This window comes from Sander vitreus, chromosome 18 (genome assembly GCF_031162955.1).
Source record: "Sander vitreus isolate 19-12246 chromosome 18, sanVit1, whole genome shotgun sequence".
Lineage (NCBI taxonomy): Eukaryota > Metazoa > Chordata > Actinopteri > Perciformes > Percidae > Sander > Sander vitreus.
The window spans coordinates 15,936,027-15,959,339 of NC_135872.1; the positions used below are offsets into that span (position 1 = coordinate 15,936,027).

The 23,313-nt window shown below is 40.2% G+C and overlaps 3 protein-coding genes and 1 long non-coding RNA gene across 11 annotated transcripts in view; 2 read left to right on the top strand and 2 right to left on the bottom strand.

Moving 5' to 3' along the window:
* The first annotated feature begins 1,866 nt into the window (after positions 1–1,866).
* LOC144533722 (uncharacterized) lies at positions 1,867–4,699 on the top strand. Of its 3 annotated transcripts, XR_013503459.1 has the most exons (5): positions 1,867–2,627; positions 2,894–2,989; positions 3,107–3,141; positions 3,760–3,855; positions 4,213–4,699. It is a non-coding gene; the product is annotated as an uncharacterized LOC144533722 (long non-coding RNA). The 3 variants fall into 3 exon arrangements; XR_013503461.1 differs by having other exon boundaries at positions 1,867–2,989; positions 3,107–3,193; XR_013503460.1 differs by having other exon boundaries at positions 1,867–2,150; positions 3,107–3,855.
* Positions 4,700–5,967: 1,268 nt separating this feature from the next.
* mtfr2 (mitochondrial fission regulator 2) lies at positions 5,968–13,243 on the bottom strand. The gene is made up of 8 exons (XM_078275443.1): positions 13,079–13,243; positions 12,307–12,489; positions 9,733–9,837; positions 9,155–9,279; positions 8,205–8,416; positions 7,809–8,100; positions 6,623–6,806; positions 5,968–6,546 (listed from the first exon to the last, which is right to left on the bottom strand). The coding sequence occupies exons 2-8, from the start codon at positions 12,376–12,378 to the stop codon at positions 6,502–6,504; spliced, it is 1,035 nt and encodes a 344-aa protein (XP_078131569.1). The 5' UTR covers positions 12,379–12,489; positions 13,079–13,243; the 3' UTR covers positions 5,968–6,501.
* Positions 13,244–13,312: 69 nt separating this feature from the next.
* On the top strand, positions 13,313–17,836 carry armc1l (armadillo repeat containing 1, like). The gene is made up of 7 exons (XM_078275444.1): positions 13,313–13,415; positions 13,931–14,108; positions 15,204–15,295; positions 15,643–15,826; positions 15,948–16,064; positions 16,295–16,369; positions 17,115–17,836. The coding sequence occupies exons 1-7, from the start codon at positions 13,321–13,323 to the stop codon at positions 17,304–17,306; spliced, it is 933 nt and encodes a 310-aa protein (XP_078131570.1). The 5' UTR covers positions 13,313–13,320; the 3' UTR covers positions 17,307–17,836.
* Positions 17,837–17,902: 66 nt separating this feature from the next.
* Positions 17,903–23,313, bottom strand: part of map7b (microtubule-associated protein 7b) — a 28,928-nt gene continuing 23,517 nt past the window's right edge. For 3 of the 6 annotated variants that reach the window (XM_078275437.1, XM_078275441.1, XM_078275439.1), the window contains 10 exons: positions 23,116–23,255; positions 22,635–22,864; positions 22,363–22,513; positions 22,070–22,238; positions 21,645–21,749; positions 21,511–21,561; positions 21,383–21,416; positions 21,086–21,206; positions 20,148–20,336; positions 17,903–19,705 (listed from right to left, as the gene is read on the bottom strand). In XM_078275437.1, the coding sequence (XP_078131563.1) occupies positions 19,684–19,705; positions 20,148–20,336; positions 21,086–21,206; positions 21,383–21,416; positions 21,511–21,561; positions 21,645–21,749; positions 22,070–22,238; positions 22,363–22,513; positions 22,635–22,864; positions 23,116–23,255 (1,212 nt within the window). In that variant the 3' untranslated portion in view covers positions 17,903–19,683. Of the gene's footprint in view, positions 19,706–20,147; positions 20,337–21,085; positions 21,260–21,382; positions 21,417–21,510; positions 21,564–21,644; positions 21,750–22,069; positions 22,239–22,362; positions 22,514–22,634; positions 22,865–23,115; positions 23,256–23,313 lie in introns of those variants that run through there. The other 3 variants (XM_078275438.1, XR_013503474.1, XM_078275442.1) reach the window with 3 other exon arrangements.

The window sequence follows — 23,313 nt, forward strand, 5'->3', positions numbered from 1 at the left end:
AGCCCAAAAAATGATCTACAATACTCTTGAGCCTCTAACCTACATAACATGTATCATGTTACTGTTATTTGTTGTTTTATACCCAAGTTCTTGTCCAGTTAAAGGACCAGTGTATAGTGGCATCTAGTGGTGAGGTTGCAACCAACTGAATACCTCTTCCTTCACCCTTTCCTTTCCAAGCACATAGGAGAATATACGGTGGCCTTCAGGTGATTATACACAAATGAAAACATAACTGTGATTATATTCAATTTCTGCTAATAGATCCCCCTAAATCCTACACACTGCTACTTTAATAGTAACTATGGTGACAATTTGTGTTAGGACATCTTATCTACTTGTTTCTGAATCACAAACGGAATCATGATTTTGGAAATGGATAAAAGGGTGTTTAAAGTTTAAAGACTGTTCCTCATCTCAGTGAGAAAGGGCATCTGTGGCATCACCACATGGTCAAGGCTCTTAAGTCATCTTTTTTTTTTTTTAGCCATTTCCTATTAAAAGGTGCGTTTATGTCAAGTTTAAGTCACCAATCAAAAAGTAACTCTCTGCTGAGTTCAATGATACCTCACACAGGACTCTACCTTAAACGGTTCAAAAGCCATAAAAGGGGGCGTGGCTTGCATATACAGGCATGGTTAAAGTATAGGGGCCGGCTCAGTATCACAAGTAGACCACACATTCTAAGTTTCATGTAAATCGGATGATGTTTGTCATATAAGGCTGATTTCCTGTTGCCAGTGGAGGGCGCTATGACCAAAAGTCAATATTGGCCTGTATATGTCCTCAGGCCTGGACTCTTGTTAATTGTGGGAAATTTCAAGCAGATATGACAACGTACATTGTAGTTACAGCCACGTTCTCATTCATCGCTAAACACTCAAAATGGCTGCCACGCCACGCCCACAGCGTTTGACGAAAAGTTTCTTTTAATAACTTTTCATCTTTAAGGTGTTGAGATGGTACAGACCAAATGTGAAGTCGATTGGATGAAATCTCTAGGAGGAGTTCGTTAAAGTCTAGCAACTTGACTTTTGTTTGTCATTTGCAATAAATTCTCCAACATTAAAGCAAGTAGGGCTTACAAATCTGTTGTTTTAGCATCGGAACATGATCTGATTGAGCAGTTTAAAAAAAAAAAGAAATTGTGATTTTGGGCAACTTTCTTTACTATCCATAACTTTAACAAAACTTGTGTGTGTTATTATATTTAATAATTAAATAATGATTGATGAGAATATCACTAATGTTATAGCTTAACCAATATTAGCTAAATTGGTCCATTCTCCTATAGAAAACTAGTTACTTATAGGTTAACTTTTCTCTGGTTGAAAAAAAATTATTATTACTTGTTTAATGTAGAAACAATCTACGTTTAGACTACAAATAAAAGCCTGCAGTGACATTTACAGACAATAATCAAAATGACATATTAGTGCCTGTTTTTTGGAACAGTAAATGTCTAGAGGGATTCTCTTTGAAATCCTTAAAAGCCATGTGATTTTGTGTTTGGTCATTTTTGCTTCAATCTCTACAATGGAATATTTCATTAACCAAATAATGAGCCTCTATTACAATCACAGATTAAGCTTTGTATGAATAAAACATTTCCAATTTTTTTGATTTTTTTTAAAAACTCAAATTAAAATTATGCTTATACACCGCTTTACTTAATAGAAAAATGACAGGTGTGATCATTTTTTTCCATATACTTAATATGTATGCACTGTAGGATGTTTTACTGAGGAACAACAATTTGTGTTTGGTTTGTGTCAATAATAACACTGCAAAAGGTGACGGTTGAAAGTTGGGTTTAACAAAACTTAGCAGCGGGTGCAAGTTTACATCCTGTTACATATAGTGTGGGTGTGTGGCCTCATATTTCTCTGAAGTTTCCTTTGAGAACTGAAACACTTACTTGCTCATCTGTGGTATGCAAAGGGGAAAACAGAAATTGATTTAATTTTTGTTCATTACCACAGCCAAGTAGTTGGCCTCTTCTTGGGCTGTGAAATGATCTTAGATGGTATAATTCAGATGTTACATAGACATATCTCTAATTCAACCAACAAGGATGGATTATCAAGTACCAACAAGAAGAGAGGAAAAGTCAGTAACCTACATTCTGTACAAGAGTCTCAAGAAAAGAGGTATGATTGTTTTTGGGGTAATTAAGAACAGTTTTATGCACTTTGCTTGGGAACACAGGTTGAATCATGTGTCATCAGCGTATAAGGAATACCTTGGAAACATGCTTTAAAGTTAGTTGTTTTAGTATTTTGTTATGAAGGCTGAGAGGTATTATATTTTTCACAGTGATTATTTTAAAATGAATGATAATCTTAGTTTGTAACCTAAATTAATAAGAGATTTTTCTTTCTGTAACAAATAAATTGGACCCAAATGAATACCAGTTATCAGAAATAATCCAGCAAGCACTATGTTTTATGTAGTTAGTTAAATAGCGTTTTTTGGCATTCTCAACATTGCTGTACATTAGTTAAGACAATACCGGATACAATTTGTAACAAACATGGTGTGATGAAACCACGCCTGTGTGACGTATATGTTGTGTTTGAGCAAGAGAAGGGAGTAAGAAGATGGCTTCCGACAATGAAACAAACCGTGTAAGTAAACATTTTAGGCCAAAATGAACATAGGCTACCTGTACAAGTCTTGGTAAAGAATGTGGAAGCACTGCAGCTTGGGAAGTTACCGTTTGTATTTGGATGTGGATCGACTTGGTGAACTGATAGAATCAGAGTCAGGCGTGTTCAAACATTAACATTGCTATCATGTTGAATAAATCAACATTTATTTAAGCAATTTCCTGTTAAAGTGGTACAGTTGGGAATTATACGATACATTATATTATCGCAACACATTTTTGAAGATTTTGCAGATTTCCATCGAATGTGTGGACAATGCTGATGGATTTCCTGGTGTGGTCATTTATGACGATAAAACATTCCCCATTCCTTCTCAACAAGTAAGATTAATACTATTTCATTTGAAGTGTAAAGTCAAAATCTATTTAAATATATAGTCTTAAATAATACATTTTCTGATGTGCATGTTGTCGGTTTTGTTTTTCTTGCATGGCCAGGATGTCATAGAGCGGCATGCTTCAGGCTCTTACAGGTTAGACAAGGCAAAGCAAGACAATTCAAAGTGCTTTACATAGGACATTAAGGTATTACGACAAGACACTATAAAGATACAAAAGACACACATGAATAGATTCTAAAAGAATTAGGTCGTAATAAAAGAGGGTTAAAATAAGGTAAAATAATACGAGATTAAACAAAATAAAAATTACAGTGCCTTTTTTCTAAATCCTGCTGAGACATGACATAAATCCTTTAATTCATATTTTTGAGGTGATAGCAGGCTGATTTTGTAATTGACTTAACATGGATGATAAAAAGATTTCTGGCTTGGTTTGTATATTTGATGTTAGCAACGGAAGCTAAGCTCTCTAGAAATTTTATATATATATATATTTTATTTTTTTAATTTATTTATTTAGATTTTTCTTAGATATCTCACAGACCATAGCAGCTGGAATGTGAAATATGTTTTACTGCTTATGTTTTTAAAGCAGCGTCTCCCACAACTAGAGTTAATGTGAATAACTTGTACACTTTGTAGATGCAAAATGTGGACATACTTACTTTAGTAATATTATCATTGATATCTGTTACTACAGGCTAAACCTGCCTAATTTACTTATCTCCCTGTGCACCTGTTGTACTGTAGTTCTGTGCAACCTTTCCAAATTGCCCATGATGACAATGAGGACCCTGTCACACTGGATGGGGATCCTCCAGAGACTGACAGTAATTCACCCCCTAGGTAAAAAGAGATCTTCTTTCATTCTACAGTCGCATATGAGGCATTTAACTGCTTTGATTAAATTACAGCTGGCATTTCTGCTTTGCTTTTTCTTGCAAACAAATTGCTTAAAAGTAAAAGACGCACAGTACACAGTTAGGTATTTGACGACTTGTCCAAAAAGAGATGTGGTACATTTTTAGCCAGTCCCTTTTAAATTTAAACATTTACTGTTAGGTCTTTTTATTTTTGAATGTATTTACTTTTGAATAGTTTGTCCAAAGCTACAATGTATTACTGGATGTGATAATTGCCATACCAGTGATAAGATCAGTAGTTTTAAGTCATTCTAAACTTCTCTGTTGTACTTCTCCACAGTCTTCAGGAGGAAGAGGAGGCAAAGAGGATGACTTGAGGCATCTACAGCCATAAAAATTTGGCAAAGTGCAATTTAGCGTTTTTATTGGCTTTTTGATAGGCTGGTTCTTTATATTTTGTTTTTTTGTCATATATTTAATTTTTTGAATGTTGTAATGCCATGTGAACGAACACTTGTTTTTGTACAGTGATTTCAAGAAAACATGTATGATGGTAAATGTCATATACATACACAATCCATCAGATGGTTGCTTAGATCTTTCAGTCATTTACACATCTGACAAGTACTAATACTACTATTTTATTGCATAAAAACAATATTGCATATGTATCAATACTGTGTATTACAACATAAGTGGTTTACATATACATAAACTAAATATAAATGTATAATAAAATTCATGTTCTTCTTGATCAATTACTAGAAGGTTGTGTGTATGTTTTGACAAACATCTCTTGCACTGAATAAAAGTCTCAATTTGCTTCATTTGTTTCCATCAAGGTGGATCATTGGACTGCGCTTTGTATGCCGTTTATGATCTCATTATTATCTTCAGATGAAATCGGTTGTGTGATGCGGTCTTTGAGTGGTTTGGTTGAAAACCACTCTTACTGGCCCAAGGAATGAAGACTGAAGGAAAAGTCTTGCCCTCTGATATATATATAAAAAAACAAGTAATGAATATGGATCCATGTTTAGTTTAACAGTTAACAGCAAAGTCTTTGACTGGCCATATATTTTTTTTCAAATAATTGTTTGGGCTCCTCGTAAAAAAATACATGAAAAACATGATGTACTATAAAGATTCAATTACAGTACTCACCGTTTAGTCCAAAGTGAACAGCAGCTTTTCAGGGGATAAAGTGAGTTGAGAGCAGACAAAGAAAAAAAAAGGTCAGCAAGTTAAGATGAATATTCTTTGAATTACTGAATAAGTGACTTTTATAGATAAACAAGTTTACACATATTCCTTTCTCTGATTTATGTTAAAGCCTATTCTTGGTCACTTGCAAGCTCATGCTCACTTTAAGTCCAGTGAGCAGAAGCACTATAGGTGAAAAAGTAATTTAACAGTAGAGAATAATAAATAATCCAACAATACATGTTTAAAAAGATGAACTTGAATTATTAAATAAAAAATGTTTAGCTCACAGTATGTAGCTTACATAATATTATATATTTTAAAAATAGCTTTGTTTTTATAAAATATATGCTAATTAAGGCCACTTTCTCTCCAAGAAAGAACATACTCACCTTTTGGTCCACAGTTTGCAGCAGCTCATTTGGAGAAAAAAAGCAAAGGCAGCTGTCGGGGTTTAAAAAAAGGTCCATTCAACAACTGTCCAAAATGAGAGAATAGTAGAGATAGACTCTAGTGCAAGACGCTACGTAGGATATCACCAACCCTGCTATGTGCAAAGGCCAGTCGTCAGTGGCATAAAGGGTCACAGCAGCTCAGTTCAGTGACACATTAACTACTGACAGTTTTCAAAAGGCAAATACCTGAGTGAAACAGCATGTTAAATACACAGGAGCAGTACTTAATTGCTGATGAACCCCTTTAATACCGTGAGATAGCTTTGTAAACAAAGCGACGTGTAAATGACATGTGCACAACCCTGGATGTGTTGCAATCTTTGTTGCAGTTTGAAGAATAAAGGTGACCGTGTTCAAACGGTTACAAATTTCAACTGAAACTGGATTTGGACATAAATCCTGAAATATTAGAGAACATAAACACAAGAACAACAAAATTGATCAGTGCACTTTAACAATTTAATAAAATAGAACAACCTGAAACAGCAGTTGCATAGAATAGAGCTGTGTGAATCTCAATACCCAGTTATGCTTTTCACTTTTGGTTGAGGTAAGAATTATAAGGCCTCACAAAGTGACTTAAAAGACATTAAAGCAGTTAGCTAAAAGCTTCAGTGCATGCCTGCTTTAACACATTATTGCATTTAAAAAGATCATCGATATATGATTAACACTGGAAACAAGACTCCACTGTACAAAAACAAAATATCTGTACCAAAACCCTTCACAGCAATCACTGTAACACAAATATACATTCAAGCCTCCCAACAATGAGATACGTAACAGAAACAAGCACTTTGTTCATTGTGAGACAAACACTCCTACAAGAACAAAAGAATAGACAAACAAAAATAAAAATGAAATGTAAGACAGTAGCTGCAGTAGTAATCTGATTGTGAGGCACATCCGTGAGTGCTGTAATTGGCTAATGGGATGTCTGACTTTTGACATTTTGGGGTCAGATCAACAGGTCAGACGTGGAGGCGCCCCTGACTGCGTCTGATATGGAGAGGAACCTGAAATAGAGGCATCAGATTAGATGAGCTGCAGACAGAGGTGACTATGAGATGTGTGTGTGTATGGGTAACAAACCTTAGGCGTTTCTGGACTGCCGAACGGCGAGAGTTCTAGTGAGTTCTCTTTGTCGGAGGAGTTGTTGTGACGATGCTGGGCGAACTTTCTCTTTAGCGCTTCAGCGATGAGAGCCGCTGGGTCATTAAGCAATGCTGCGCCTCCCTTACTGCGTCTCCTTCCGACTGGTGTCCCCCCTGGTGATCTACAAAATACAGAAGGGAAAATCTTTGTTTTTGTTTGTTGTAGGTTAACACAGGGAAAAAATGAAATTGAATGCAATTTGCAACATTAGCACATAAACCATCATATTCTAGGACAGTGGTTCCCAAACTTGTTCTGCAGGGTCTCCCCTTTGTAAATACAAATATGTTAAGCCCCCCCCATATGTATAGGCATGTGTACTGTATATATTATTTATTAGGGGTGTACGATTCGATTCAATATCAATATGTACAATTACATTTTTTGATTCCAAAACAATTCTCGATTAAAAAAAAAAAAAAAAACGATTCACAGTATGTAAATGTAGTTACTTTTTCCATGTATGCATCTATCTATCTATCTATCTATCTATCTATCTATCTATCTATCTATGATGTGATTGCAGTAGACATACAATAAAAAAAATGTAATCGATTTTGAATCGGTAGAGCTTGAATCGCAATTTGGATACGAATCGATTTTTTTGCACACCCCTATTATTTATATACAAGCTATTTTCATTTATATATTTAATTACAATGTAACACAGCTCTGTTTACACTTTATCCTAGCACATGTTTTTTTAGGATTTTGTTTTTATTTCACAATTGTTTTGGCAATGTAAACGCCTGGTTCCCATGCCAATGAAGCCCCTTTGAATTGAATTAAGATCCGCCGTTTCTCCGTAAAGGGGCAAGAGAGAGTGAGAGGTGCGCAAACAATCTGCTGTTTTTCCGTGAAGGGATAGTCAAAGAAACACAATGCAATTCGACTGGGAGACCGGCACTCAGCTCCTTATATAGAATTGGGGTCACCACTACCAAATTTTTGCCTTTGTTTTTGTAGTTGTGGTGTAGTCGTAGCTTCATCGTCTCCTTTATGTGTACCTGGCAGTTTTTCACAAACTTGTCCATGCTTTGCTAGCAGTGCAGCAGAGCCATACATTATTTATTATCAACCAGAAATGTTGACAGACCAATATTCTATCAATCCTAATGCCTACCTTGCCACTGTACGCAATTTAACTTGATTTAAGTCCTTGAGAACATCCAGCATGGACGGGATCCCTTTAACGTCTGAATCCTGGGGCTTGAGGTCTTTGTCGTTCTTCCTGCGCTGGCGGATCAGCTCTAATAGAGACGAAGTCTTAGCAGAGGAGCCAGGGCAGGGAGGAGGTGGAGGAGGAGGTGGAGGAGGAGGAGGAGGAGGAGCACAGCGAGGTGTGGAGGTGAGGGCTGGCGGTGGGGGAGGAGACATCAGAAGCATACCTACACTATTCTGGGACTCTGTCAGACCTAAGGAAATGTTGACAGAGCACAGAAAGGTTATTGTTAAATCAGAGTATGACATGCTGAACACATTTGTGCGTTTTGTAATAAGAGGTACAAAGAGCGCGTACCTGAGGCTGGAGCGGCAGTAACGATCATGGCTATCTGAGCTTGTAGTTTGAGCAGCTCGTTCTCCAGCGCTGTGATCTTCTTCAGGGCATCTGGCTCAGTTCTCTGCCTCACAGCGGATCTGCCTCCTCTCTGTGCGTTATTCTGGGCCGGTCCTGGGTATCTCACCACATCCCGACTTACGGTACTTTGCTTCTTTGGAGGTAAATGGTTCCTAATGAGAACATACGTTAGTTTTCTATTATGTTAAACTGTCTGAAAGAATTCCAGAAATGCACCTATATTTAATACATATCAGTGTACATAGTTACCATTACCAACATTTGACCATTTTCCCACCTATACCGATCAAATTCAAAACGCGTGTTTTCGAAACTAAAAATATGTAGAGCTGTGCAGACATGCATTTCTAAAGTGAATTAAGTGGTAGTTATAGAAATAAAATGCTTTAAGGGTCATTTTGGACTGCTTACTGTATGACCAAATTATTTTGTGTACTGTAAGACAGTGCAGTTTGTCTCTGTAGTCCAGAAAGACTACGGCCAATTCAGTGGTTTTCTTTACATAGATCAGTGTTCTCCTGCTCAGACAGACAGCCTACAACTTAGTTACCAGTTTACACTGTGTGTGTGCCAGGAAGAGAGTGGGTATATTTAACTGGCAGCTTAAACTTTTTTTTTTTTTACTTTTTTTAACTTTTTTTTTTCAAGCCTTTATGTGTGCTTGAGAAAAGAACAAAGACAATATGTATTTCATGTACTAATGCAATGAACAACCAACATCATCTCTGACTCATTACTATTAATTAATTAAATATACAATCCACTAATTTGCTGCTATTAGGACAAAATGTATTGTCTTATGAACAGCAAATATGGTTTTGTTCTCTGTAAACTTGCATTGGGAAACATTACCTTGACCGTGTTTGCATTGTGTAGATTTGTGTCCTTACCTGGTCTTGGCGAAGCTCTCCCCCTCATCCTCAAACACCCACAAGACATCAGCAAACGAGGGGATGGCAGGTGTATCCATAGTGATGCCCACATGGCCGTGTGGCCTGTCGGTGAGCAGAGGGATCTAATGACCAAACATGGACAAGGAAGAATTACACACCGCGACCCTGACTGCATGACATAAAAATCTGAGAAAAATCACATTCGTTAGTGGGCTTAAATATGAACATGATTCTGCAGAAGAAGGACTGTAAAGAGAAACGAGGAAGGCGCATTACTGTAGAACTTACTGTAGAGTGTGTCTTTGGTGCTCGTCAAAACAAAAAAAGTTTACACCTTACAAATGAGCACATTAGCTCAGCTGAAAATACAGTATTGCTTTGGTTTAGGAAATACTTTGTGACAAATATATAATTTAAACACGGTCCCATATTTTTTCTGTTAGTGTTGTTATAAACAAGTGTTTATAAAAAGCCCATAGTTTCACTTGATTGGCTGCGTTGAATTTGACGAGTTAAGAAATATACGTCATTTTAGACAACCTTCAGTCTGATAGAAAACACAAGTATCACAGTACCTGAAAGTGGACACGTGGTGTAGGTGTCAGTGGGAGGTTGGTCCCAATCATCCGCACAATGCTGCGATACTGACCGCATAGCTGACTGTCCCACACCGGAACCAGCTACAGGCAAGAAGACACACACACACACACACACACACATAATCAATCTTGGTTGAAAATTGCCATCCTTACAACTCACTCAATCAGTTAACTGATTGATTTACCAGTTAACCAGTAACACTACTGGTGATGATACTTGGCACCCATACAAATAGTAAACCCATGATATTCCTGGATAACATAATTATGTCTGTACTAGGGTTGGAACGGTACCAAAGCCCGTCTACGGAAAGCCGTTCCACTCCCTATTCAGCCCCATTGTACCGAATTTGGTTGCAGTTCCACCAGAGTTCCACTGGGGGTGATCGCGGTCCAGTGCTAAATGAATGGGACTCTATGGAGCTAGACGGCTGAATGTGTCTCTTTCGCCTGATTTTCGTTGAGAAATCTCAGATTTGATTGTAGTTTTTGCAAGTTCAACATGGATTATAGGTCGAAAGTTGAATGAACGAGTACTTGTGTCCTTTCAATTTCTTACAGGTTGAGTCGTTGTTGCCCATAACACGCTAGCATTCTGCTAATGAATGCTGATTGGTCAGTGAAGGACTGATTATGATCGGAGATCCCGCTTGACGGCATCCGAAGCAGAACCAGAATGTCAGAGTGAATATTTTGGCGTGGTCTTTAAAACATTAGCAAACCTCTTTCTAGCGTGTGTATTGACAGGGAGAGGCTAACCTGTCAGCTGTGTTGTCGATGCCTCAAGAGAACAAAGGAAGCGACTCAGAGCTTGCCGTAAAGCAGTATCTCTGGTCGTATATGTGTATGATGTCATTGACATTTTAAAAAGGCTTTTTAGAACAAAAAAAGCCACTTTAAAAAAATCTAACACCCAGCAGTGTGTATTTCCTTAGCCTCCCCTTTCGAATGCAACATTCAAATTACTAGACAAAAAATTATATCCTGAGAAAAGTGGATTTTGAGGGGTATAGCTCCATAGAGTCCCATTCATTCTGCACTGGCCTGTGAGCGCCCCCTATATGGAACTGCAACCAGTTCAGAAGCCGGAAGTAACGAGAGAGTGGAACTTCTTCCCTTATAGAGGGTTTTCACCGACGTCACGTTCTGGGTAGTAACCTGGATGCGCGGCCATATTGGAGGCACTCGGTGTAAACAACTGAATGGTGTAATGGATTATTGTGCACTTTGGATACTTTAAAAATGTATGTCTAAACAACAGAAAAGCTCATCAAAACGCATCCAAGATGCAAAGACACGGAAGGACTTGCATCACCACAAAAAAGGCGCGATATTTTGAGAAATTTTACTGGCGGTGCAGATTCCTACAAGTTGGCTCCCTCTTCTTGGATCCATGGCGACCCGGTGATTCTTCCTTCAGTTGCATATCCCGATATATAGTTAACTACCTGGTTTTCTCGCCGAGCCCATACACAGCGGAAGACCTTAAATCCTACAAAAGTTTGGAGGCTTATAACCAGATGGTGTTTGGATGGGTGAGGGAGACGCAGTACCAAGTCATTAACGACCAATGTGTTGTGAAGGCCAAAGTAATGCAAGAACGTCTTTAATCAACCTAACCTTACCTGTATGATATCATTGTGATACTCAAGGTGTAGCCAAGTGACTCTCAATAGCTTTTTTTTTTTCCATTTCAAAGACCGAACAAGACAGAATTTTCCCTCGTAGATCCTGGTTGAGCTTTGCCAACCACAAGCGCCTCCTTTCCAGGAAAGAGTTTCCTCTGATAACGTCTGGCATTCCTCTCCCTGGTTTTTAATAACTTTTGGAAGTCGATAATATTCCAAATGTTTTTCCTCGGTCTGACCTATTGGTACAACCTAAAACACGGCAATAATTAACATTTTCCTTGATGCCGTTTGGGATCTACTTCTGTGCCTGTGCTTTGTTGTGATGCGGAGTACCTCCAACATGGCGACTTCGGGTCTGATGACATGAAAACCCTCTATTAGAAATTCTTTGACGGTACACAGAAGTCACGGTTCGATTCATACCTCAGTTCAGACATCACGGTTTGGTACAATGGAGGGAAAAGCAAAACAAAAATGCAGAAGGAAATTTTTTTTTTTTATTGTGCATGTCTCAGGCTGTACCACCTAGTGTCATACAGTCTCTCCTCTGAGCTAGCTGCATCAGCCTGAAGTATGTAAAGTAAGATGTAAACAGTAAACAAGAAGTACCCCACATCATCTCCAGACTCCATCTGTAACTTGTAAACAAAATAAGACAATCAGCTATAAAACTGAAAATACAGCATCTCTTATTTATGAAAGTGCAAATTACATAGAAGGGGGGCTACAGATTAGGTGTCCCTAAAGAAACGCGTATCTAACAGTAGTTCCGCATTACATTAATTAATTTGCACGCAAGTTTTATTTATTTTTATACCGTGTATTCTCCGTGTAAATTCATGTACCGAACCGTGACGCCCGTACCGTTTCGGTTCAATATGAATACATGTACCGTTCCACCCCTAGTCGGTACACTCACCATGTCTGGAGGCACGCCAAAGTACTCCAGGACAACGCGCAGCACATCCAGAATATCCTCAACTAAAGACATTGGAAGGACTTTTTTCTGCACCAGCTGATGACTGCAAAGCTCCTCTTTCTGCTGACTAACTTGGTAAGAGGCCAACACAGAATGGATGCCACTAAGTCACATACTTTACACCTGAAACAAAACAAAACACACGTCACGTAGGCTATAAAACAGAACGATCTCAAACAGTACTTGAATCACTAAACAACAAATCAAGTCAGAAATCTTAGCATAAAGTTAGTTATGGACTCAGACATAAAGTCTAACATCCACATTAGGACGATTTATATCTCAGCGAAACTTAAACTTGGTTTTGACTTGTAGATTTGACTATTATAACGGAGATTTTACAGGCCTCTGTGAAAAGTAGGCGAGACAGCTACAGCTGATTTAGAAGGATGCTGAGTCCTCACCGAGACCAATGCAGACCGCATCAGTCCAATTCTCAGAGCTGTACTCTGGCTTCCTGTGTGTCGAAGAATTGATATTTAAATAGTACCGTTGGATTCAGCTGCATTGCATTTTCTAATTCTTGTGTTTATTTAAGGTATCTATTTTTTATACATTGTATTATTTTAAAACATGCTGATAAGTGTTATGTTATATTGTCTTGTGATTCTTTTATCCCCGCAGTGTGTCCCTTTAGAGCTGCATGGCTCATCAAACGTAAACCGCGGTAACAGGAAACATGCGCGATAAGCAGAAATATATGTGTACTTACCGTGGACCTTTCTTGCTAAAACGATTCTTTGTAGCTACATTTGTCCGATATCTTCATAATAACCGATGATATAAACTGTAACTGCAGATAAACACTAAGGACTTGCAGCTTTCCTCCGAGTTCACTCGTCCAGCCAGGGAGCAGGCAAGTCTGTTAAGTCAAATAAAGCCGCAGCAGCAAGACCTCTTCTGATTGGCTGAAGATACAGAAGTAGTATGAGGAGCCAATAGGAGTGGGCGATCATGCAGCGAGGCAACGGATCGTTGACCAATTGCGTTTTACGAAACCTACTACTACGAAATTTGTATTTTGATACACGAGTTACTTCTTCTCCTGGGTAAGAAAACATCTCAATAAACTTACATTAACCACATGTATTTCAGGGCACTTATATTATTATGTGTTGTAGCAATCACGTAATTATATGTTCCAACGGTGCAATGAAACAATGGAAAATGTCTTTTTCTTAAGTTGACCATATTGTTCACGTTTCAAAAGTAGCTAGCTAATGTTCGCGTTAGCTTCTTTAGCTCGCCACAACGCTAGCACTACGACTTGACATGACAATTGTTTACCAACTAGCTAACGTTAACTCCGTACCTTGATGTTCCTATCTTAAAACATACATTAGTGACCGTAACGTGGTCTGAATCATCAATTGAATTATTATTATTCAATGCATTATTATAGTTCAATGCATAGCGTTAGCTAGACTAACGTTATAACGTTAACGTTAGCTAGCTAGCTATATATACAGGTTTAACGTAACACATACATCGTGGCTAATTATAAAGTTAACCTAAATCAGGCTAAATACACACTTAACTTGAACGTTACCACTCTCGCTTGCAGGTCTGGTAACTTAAAGTTAACAAAGATGATGGATGCACTGTCGGTGGTGAGTCAGCTGCGGGACCTGGCCTCTGAGCCGCAGAACCGAGAGGTGATAGTCCAGGACCAGGGCTGTCTCCCCGGGCTGGTTCTTTTCCTGGACCACCAGAACCCAGACGTGCTACTCGCAACTCTTCAGGTGGGAAATAGAGGCTGGACTGGTGTTCTGCTGTTCGTGATTGTACTACCCTTCTGCTAAATACACATAAGTATTTCGTGTTTTATGTAATACATGCCAGACGAGGTGTCCATTATCAGGAATTAATGGCAGATGCTGAGGCCAGAACATGGAAGTATAACAAGACCGGGCCTGAATGATTCCATTAATTACCTGATAATGGACGCATTGAAGGGTCGTAACCCGCTTATACCATAGTCACTTACCAAACAACACTTTTTGACACCATTCATTTATATCTTCGTGTGTTGAGCAGTCAAAATCTAAAGTTTAATAGCTGTGAAACAAAGTAAGTTCAGAGGCAACATTACATCATGACTTCGCGTAAGCATACACGCCCACTTTCTTAAGCCAAGTGACATGTACGCATTTTGAGCTATCCGCGTGTATGTCTATGATGTATACAGCGGACGTAAACATACATGCCACTTGGCGTGTTATCGCATAAACGTACATGACACTTTCTAAAGCCGAGTGGCGTGTTATTTGTACGTATTTTGACTCCACCCTGACCAACCTCCCTACGCGGATTTTTGCCCTTTCGTACTACTCGCTATGGCGTAAATTCACACGCAATTGCAAGGTAATGTAAGTCATTGGAGGCCAAATGGCGTTGATAAACACGCTAAAAAGCGAGTATGCGTCTTGATAACACGCCAATAATGGCATACGAATTGGCGTGTAATACATACGCCACTTCATGAGATCAGTCTGTCAGAGGAGCAGCGTAATCTTCTTCTTGCAACTTGTGTGTTAGCGCCATCCTGTGGTGTTAAGAGGAAGAGGCAGTAAAAGACTACTCGGTGTACATCAGATTATTTATTTTTCTTTTGATGTAGCACATTCATTTATAATGGAAAAGAGTCAGTGTCACTGGAACTACTTAGATGTCCTACATCACTTTTTAATGGACACCCTGCAGCCAGTCAGAATAGAGTATTCACCCAGACCACGGTATATGTGCATGTTTACTATAGATAAGTTGTAGATGGGTGTACCTGTTTGAACAAATGAAGTGTATTTTTTAATCCCTTTTCTGCCTTCCTTTGTCCTCAGACCCTGCGCTACTTGGCTGAGTTGCCCCCCAATATCTCCACCATGAAGAATGAACTGGGTATGATGGTGAGCTTGGAGAATCTAACTGGGAGGTAAGAGGAAGGTTATTTTACAGGATCGTGGCTACCTTTGCATGTTGATGTGCACTCGTGTTTTCCTGAACTGTCTAGAGTGTTTTCTCTTAGCATGTTTATGTGGTTTAACTTGAAATTTCCAATACATTTTTCCTATTTGCATTTACTATTTCATGTTACAGCACAGATATATTAGTACGTTAACATAAGTTGTTGATGGATAGTTATAGGTTTATGTAGAATGTGTTCAGTCACCCTACACATAGGATTAAATAGCCTGATAAACAGACTGAATTGCAATTGTATTTCACTTCAGTCATTCGAATAGCGAAATACAGTATAGGTATACATATTTCTCTATATAGGGAGGGCCTGTCTATTGACATCACAGCCTTGGCCAAGGAGGTGTTTGACATTCTGAGTGCACCTGCTAATCCTGTGCCACGCACGCCTGAGAGGGAGAGGAGAAAGAAATCCCAGTTTTTTATCAACTCCACCAACAAGAAGGCCAAGTCTGTCACTCTGCACATCCAGGGGCTGGATAGCACTGTGAGTAGGCTAACACACATGCGCACTCACCCACCCACACACTGACATATACACTCCTACGCATGACAGTGCAGATTATTATTATTGCCAGTTTAACTAATAGTCTCCCTCACTTATTAAGGACCAGCGAGGCTTGTGTGAGGAGGCTCTTCTGAAGGTCAGAGGAGTAATCAGCTTCACCTTCCAGATGGCTTCCAAGAGATGCACTGTCCGCATCCGCTCAGACCTGTCCACTGAGGTAAAACACAAAGACAAACATTTATTATCAGCGTCTGCTTGGGAAGCAACCGGTCTCTTAAAATATTAGTTTATATCGCTTGTAATATTCACGATTTATAATCTTGCATTATCAAAGCCACTGATTTACACATGGTGCAGGAATCTGGAGTAAGAAAACAGTAAATCTGATGTCTGGCTGATGTTTATTAATTTCAGTCACTTCCTTCCCTGATGTTTCTTAAATTGCAGAGTCTGGCATCAGCCATCGCTGCCACTAAGGTGTTGTCAGCCCAGCAGGTGGTGAAGAATGAGGCAGGAGAAGAGGTGAGTGGTGGTCTTAAGCCCCTGACACACTAACCCGACCGCCGAGCGTTGGCAGAAAAGGCAGCCGGACTGATCAGTGCCTCAGAACACACCGAAGCAACGCCGACTTGAGCGTGTAATATGTCTCCATAACAGCAGGCGGTGCTAATCTGTATTGTCGCCCCAAAAAATTAAAACCGGCAGCTGATTGGACGAACGCGTAATGTGGGTCTGGTTTCTCCGGAAATTCAAAGCCAGACTGTCATGGCGGCTTGTTCAGAATACGATCTCATATTGTACTAAAATAGTTCACCGAAACGTGTTTCTGAAAACATTTTTAGCGAGAAATAGGCCATGCGGTTGCTGAATCGGTCTTCATTTCAGATCGACAAAGGTCAGTTTAAAAGATTTTTGTCAGATTTTGAGAGGCTTAGTCACACTCATCCCGCTCGTCATTTCTGGGTTAGCACTCCACCAATCAGATTGGTCATGGAGTCCGACTGCCCGCCCTCCAACACATGTCAGGTCGGCCAAAATGAAGGCCGACAGCTCCTGGGACGGACGACGGCACGGAACACACCAAACAGACTCGAGTCACTGACGTCGCCAGACGATTATCGGGTTGGTGTGTCACTGCCTTTAGAGCAAACATTTTGACTGTGTTGAAGACAGTATACTATTTGCGTGTCCATAGGACAATAACCAACCATCGTGTGTGTGTGAGTTCACATTGAATTCTTAACTTCTTTCAAATCGTTTTCTTCAGGTTTTCATCCCTCTGAACCCATGTGGAGGGGAAGTGCAGCAAAACTCAGCTCTACCAGACTACCTCCCAGAAGAAGAGAGCCCAGAGAGGGAGGTCGACCGAGCGGTTTCCCGCACCACAGCTAAGGAAGACTCTAATGGAAGCTGGCTCAACGCCGCCGCCGGTTTCCTCACCAAAACCTTCTACTGGTGAAACTGACGCGGTTTAATTCCCTGAGATCCAGTGATGCAAAGTTGTGCTAAAAGACTGCAACTGCTGTGTATTTTGAATGAGTGGACATTACTGGATGTTAGCACACCAAAGGCCTACATCCTGGCGTTGTGTGCATGGTCTGAACATCACCAACTTGCCATCAGTTCTCAGAAAAACTACACATTGTCAACATGTGCAAAAGCACTTCTGATTTTTGCTCTATTATAATAATAATAAATTTACTTTATATAGCACTTTTCAGGAACTCAAAGTCGCTATTATGGTTATCTGGTTACTCATGGAGGATCACACACTTGAAAAATATCTTGTCTCTGGACTTGCATAATGCTGTTTTCTATCCAGTATTCTCAGTAAATGTAAATATTTTCTTAATCTGTCAAACTGTCCATTTTCTCCTCACATGTAAAAAAACTACTTTTCTACACAGTTGGAAAAGCATTTTCTATATATTCTGCTGTTTGTAGTCGTTTTGGTTTATGCTAAAATAAATCTACAAAGTATTACATGTTTTCAATGTGCACCATTCTGTATTTTGATCAAAAAGGACAAAATCATTGCAATACTACATCAGTGAATAGGTAATCAATTCAAAAAGTTTTATTTACTTGCCAAACAGTACCACTGCAACAGTTAGTGATTTGAGTTTTACAGTGGTTCAAAGATCTCATCCCACAGCCCCTCTTCTGAAGTAAAGGGCTTGTTTTTTAAAGCATTGTCAGTCTTAGCAAAATATATCAACTTTTAAACATAATTTATAGGATATGTATGTATAATGTAATTTACAAGCAATTTATTTTCAGGCTAAGTCAAGTGCCCATGAACAGCATGCTATGCCCTACTGTCAGAAACCAGCACTACATAACCAAGACATGAGTATCCTTCCATTTTGGTAGAACTGCAAGATTTGAGGAGTGCAAAGACCCAAATGCTAAGAGAGCAGCATTACTGGAAGGTTGTGTAAAAGATGGAAGTGAATATCACAGAAGTGTAATGGTTGGGTTCCAGGATTTACTATAATCCCCTCCCCATCTCAAATTAGTGAAAAGCTGTATAAAAGGACAAATTGTTTGACATTATAGCTCTCAAATGATGACATAACATTTCTTCATAATCTTTCATAATTTTAACATAAATCAAGCGGAAGCCACTGGAGAGTTATGGCATGTGGCCAGAATGTCAAAGCTCACAGTGGGAATGGATATCTTCATTTTAGTGAGAAAGACACGTCATTCTCTCTACGATGCGGTAAGGCAAAGGAACATCTAAATTAGCAGCATTTCTTCTTAACCCTTAATCAAAAATATCAAACAAATCAGATTATTTCAGAATTAACAACAACAAATTATGTTGTAGTTTGCTTGGCCAAAAATAAAGTCAACCCACAACACAAGGTGGCTAAGCTACAGCTGAGTGCTCCAACACTGGCTGAGTTTAGACAGTGTGACAGGACGTAGGATGCAGCACTGATGGGGTAAATGTAAAAGGTAAACAAATGAAAAGAGAGGGCTGAACTTAACATCAAATCAGAGCTTTTTTTCCTCAATTTAAAGTTAAACAGAAAGACAGTATTGAGGACAAAACAAAGAATCACATTACATCTGTACAGCAATTGAATAAAACTAAACAAAAAAAATCAGTACTTTACACCCTAATTCTCATTTGAGAACAGTATTTTCATTTTGTCATTATTTAACTTAAACTCCATACTCCAACGCCCCTGCCTCACCCCAATAATAACTAGTCTTAAACACTGTAGACACAGCAAAAATACATTACATGACTCTTTCCTGTAGTCTCAATACAACTTCATGCACTGACATTGCTATATCCCATCTCTTCTGTAACATTTCAATAGAAATGTTGAAGCTAATGAAACCTTGTAATTCAGAGCCAGAGTTCCAGTTATAACGTCACATTGCTGATTTTGTCAATCTGATTACAGTGTGTTCTACAGCAACAACAAAAATCTATTCAAGTATTATGGCTGAAGACTTAAACTGATCGCAGTTTCTCACACACACACACACACAATTTACTTCAGAATTAGCGGTGGTTGGAACATAATGATCGAGTGTAATCATGGTCAGAGACAGATGGAGACGATCTGTTCCCCAGGTAGTTTGTTGAGGGAAAAGTAACTTCTCTCTGGAGATGCTTTTTGGAGATCTTTGGAAGATGCCAACTTTGGGAGAATGGCTGCGGTGTTCTTCTGATGCGGGAGGGTAAGAAAGTAAAACCTCTGGAAGTGTCTGGCTGTGATGCTGCGAGTCCTTCCTTTGATTCAGTCCAACAGCTCTGTGTTACCTCTTTCTGGCCATCTCACTTCCTGTCTCTCTGGGTGTGGAATCATGTCGGTCTAACAGGGCATCAGGCAACATCTAAAAACCAAGGGCAACAACGAAAACCGTCAGTTGCTATGAAGGCTAAGCTATACCCACCTCTTCAAAAAGGATCTAAAAGTCTCAATTTTTGAAGAAAAAAAACAAAAAACACGCTGCTTAGTTTGTCCTTGTGCTAACAACTAGTCGAGAAAAATGGTACATGTGCTTGGGTTGCTAATGTAGACTTAGTGGAAACTTGTACTGTATGTGCTAAAGATAGTTAATCCAGCACACTCCTGTTACATACCCTCTCGTTCTCTAATGGTGTGAGCAGTATCAACTTTATCAGATCAGATGAATTATGTACGACGATCACACCAAACGCTAACCACAGTAAGCAAATTCCTCTGCAACTATACTAACAGAATGAAGAAGGGGTGTCGTAGATGATGACAAATGAAAGAACCAGGGGCAAAGCAGAAAGAGGATGCTTATTGACCTGGTCCCTGCTGGGCTGATATGTCCTCTACTCTGCCTAGAGGCTTTAGGAGGCCGTTCTCCCTGAAGGCTAAGACAGGAACTCTCTCCTCCCCCCTCCTGCTGCTGCTGCTGCTGCTCCTCTCCCTCAGGAGGAGACAACCTGGAATGTGAAGGCAGTACAATCACCTCTTCAAACTCCCCGTTTTCCCTGGAGAAACGGAGGATGGAAAGGAAAATGTTACTCTCATTACAGCCATCAATGTGAACAGGGTGCGATTTGTGAAAAAAAACAACAAAACATGCAAGAATTAAATCCCCCTTGCAATACCATGGACACAGTGCCACTCGGCCAAACACTTAAATATGCACTTCAATATTCAATGGAAAACGCAGCACTTTCAAGCCAGAGAGCGGAGAGTTGACTTTGCGGCGAAAACAAAATACTTTAACCTAGGAAACACTCGTTCGTTCCTCAGGAAACTCCAAACCGCAATCTTTTTTCTAAACTTAACTAGTTGTTTTGGTGGCTAAACTTAACTGTCATGACGCTAACTTTTTCCGGCTAAACTCCACTACATGGCCCCTGAAAGCACCGTCATCTGGCAGGGCCTGTAGCCGGCTCAGAGTCACCTGTTGGCAGATAAACAACTGCCGCTGGTAGCCGGCATCCTGGAGCTCTGTAGCGGCAACTGCCCCTCGGATTCTATCGCACTATAGACTATTCACATTACAGTGCTTTATTTAGTTTAAAGTACTTCTATTTTGGGTATATAATGGTGTATTGGTGAAGTATAAAAGAAAATTCAGCAGAGGCAGGGATATGTAAACCAGAAAGGAGGAAATCCCACGCACCCCCTCCCCCCCCCAGGCAAATTGCACCCTGAATGTGACAATCTACAGTCAAAAATATGTTATATGATATTATGTGTTTGCTGTGCATTTCGTCTACAACTCTACCTCTGGTCAGGATGGCTCAGTGCGGTGGTGTTGGGGTTTGGGTTGGGCTCAGGTTGGCGACCGTTGCTATTGTGTGTTGGTGACACAGTCACTGCAGATGGACTCGCGGCGGCAGGGGTCACTGATTATGAGAGAAAACCAACACGGCGGTGAGATACTGCATCATGGGAACAACTGCAGTGGATATATTTTAAAAAGGTACGACAGGAAAGTTATATTCCTGCAAAAGTGATTATACATTTTTTTTTTTTTTAAATAAAATGTGTATGATTATAGAAAAAAGGTCAATTCAGTTACCTGCATTGTTTCCATTCCTGTTGGGAACAACTTTCTACAGATGTGAAGGAATACAGAGAATGAGCACTCAGGAATAATACATAGATTAGTTATGATTAGTCAGATACCACATTTATTTTAACCTTTACCTTCTCTGTTGTGTCTGAACGTCTTGTTCTCTTCATGATCTCCTCCAGACGCTGGTGGGAAAAAAAGAGCTTTTACAGGCACTGCACATGAGGAATATTACAAAATATTACAAGTGTGTGTGAACATGAGTCACCTTTTTTCTCTCCAGGCGTTCAGCCTCCTCTTTCTGGAAGTGTTTCTCTCTCTCCTGCCTCAGTCGCTCCGCCTCCTCTCTCTGTCGAGACTCTTCCTCCTCTTTCTAACACACACACACACACACACACACACACACACACACACACACACACACACACCCCCAGACACACACACCCCCAGACACACACACCCAGACCCCCAGACACACACACACACACACACACACACCCAGACACCCAGACACCCACACACAGACACACACACACACACAGACACCCAGACACCCACACACACAGACACCCAGAAACCCACACACAGACACACACACACACACACACACTTTGATTTTACTGTGAGACCAAGAGACATCTTGGGTGGGTCTGTCAAGTTGAGTCTTTAGTTTGCTTGTACACTTTCTCTGACCTGTTTCTGGAGTCTCTCTGCCTCCTCTTTTTCTTTCTGAAGCCTCTCTCCCTCCACCTTTCTCTCCTCTTCCTCCTTCCTTCTCATCTCCTCCGCCTGACGCTGAGCCTCCTCCTCTCTCTTTGCCCGCTCCTCGGCCTTACGGCGAGCCATCTCCTCCTTCGCTAACCTGTGCAGACACAAATTAATCACAGTCGAGGATGCAGATACACACACCTTCAGTATTATCCATCTCCTTGCACACTACTCTGGATCACACACACACACGTTCACATACAGCGCAGCCAGCTTACCTGCGCTGCTCCTCCTGTTGCTTGCGCTCCTCTTCTTCTCGCTCCCTCTGCTCGCGGGCCAGCCGACGATTCTCAGTCAGGATACGACTCGCCTCTTCTGGATCTGTGGTGCCTGCCGAGGGCTTGTGGGCTGGAGGACTGCTTACACTCTCTAGAAGAACATGAAAGAAAGTAGAACATTTGGCCAGTGTATTTTATAAACGGACTAATAAACCGTAATCCAGGCTGTATGATAGTGTGGGTGTGAAAAGGGTTTGTGAGTGGTAACTGACCGCTGGCTGCTGCTGGTGTCTGCTCATCACTGGTCTTGTTCTGACCCAGCGGCTGAGGGCGAGGCTGAAGAGGAGTGAGGACCTGCTCTTCCTCCTCCCCTTCTTGGGCTCTGGTGGGTTGGGGGCTCTCAGGCGTGATCCTGTAAGGACGAAGATTTCCAGTGTCCTCTGTCCCTGGAGACTTAAGCAGCTTGGGAGTTGGGGGGCGCCCTCCTGTCTTTTGTGGAGTCCTGTGTGCAGGAAGAACAGCAACAGTTGTCTATAAAGTACTGGCTAAAATAAGAGCAAATGTAATTCTACTGGTGTTTAGCAATTTGAATGTTTTTCATAAAACCTTGCTTACTTATACTTTTTCCCAAACCTTACAAAATTGATACACCCTCAACCGCCCTGCTCCCTATAATCAATAACTCCAATTTGTCACACATCTGCTTACAGTATGTACCTAATTTTGTCAGCCATAATGAGTGTGTTCGCCTACCTGCCAGGAGAGGGAGCTGTCACCTTGCTGGTCTTCTTGTTTGGAGAAGATGAGCGCTTGTTGGGGGGCAAGCTCAGAATGGGAGCCAATGGGAGTGAGAGGTTGCTCCATGACTTCCTGACATGGTCACAGTCCTTCTGCTATTGGTGCAGGAGATTGAGGAAAAGATCATTATTCAAAATGGGCAGGAATTTTCTT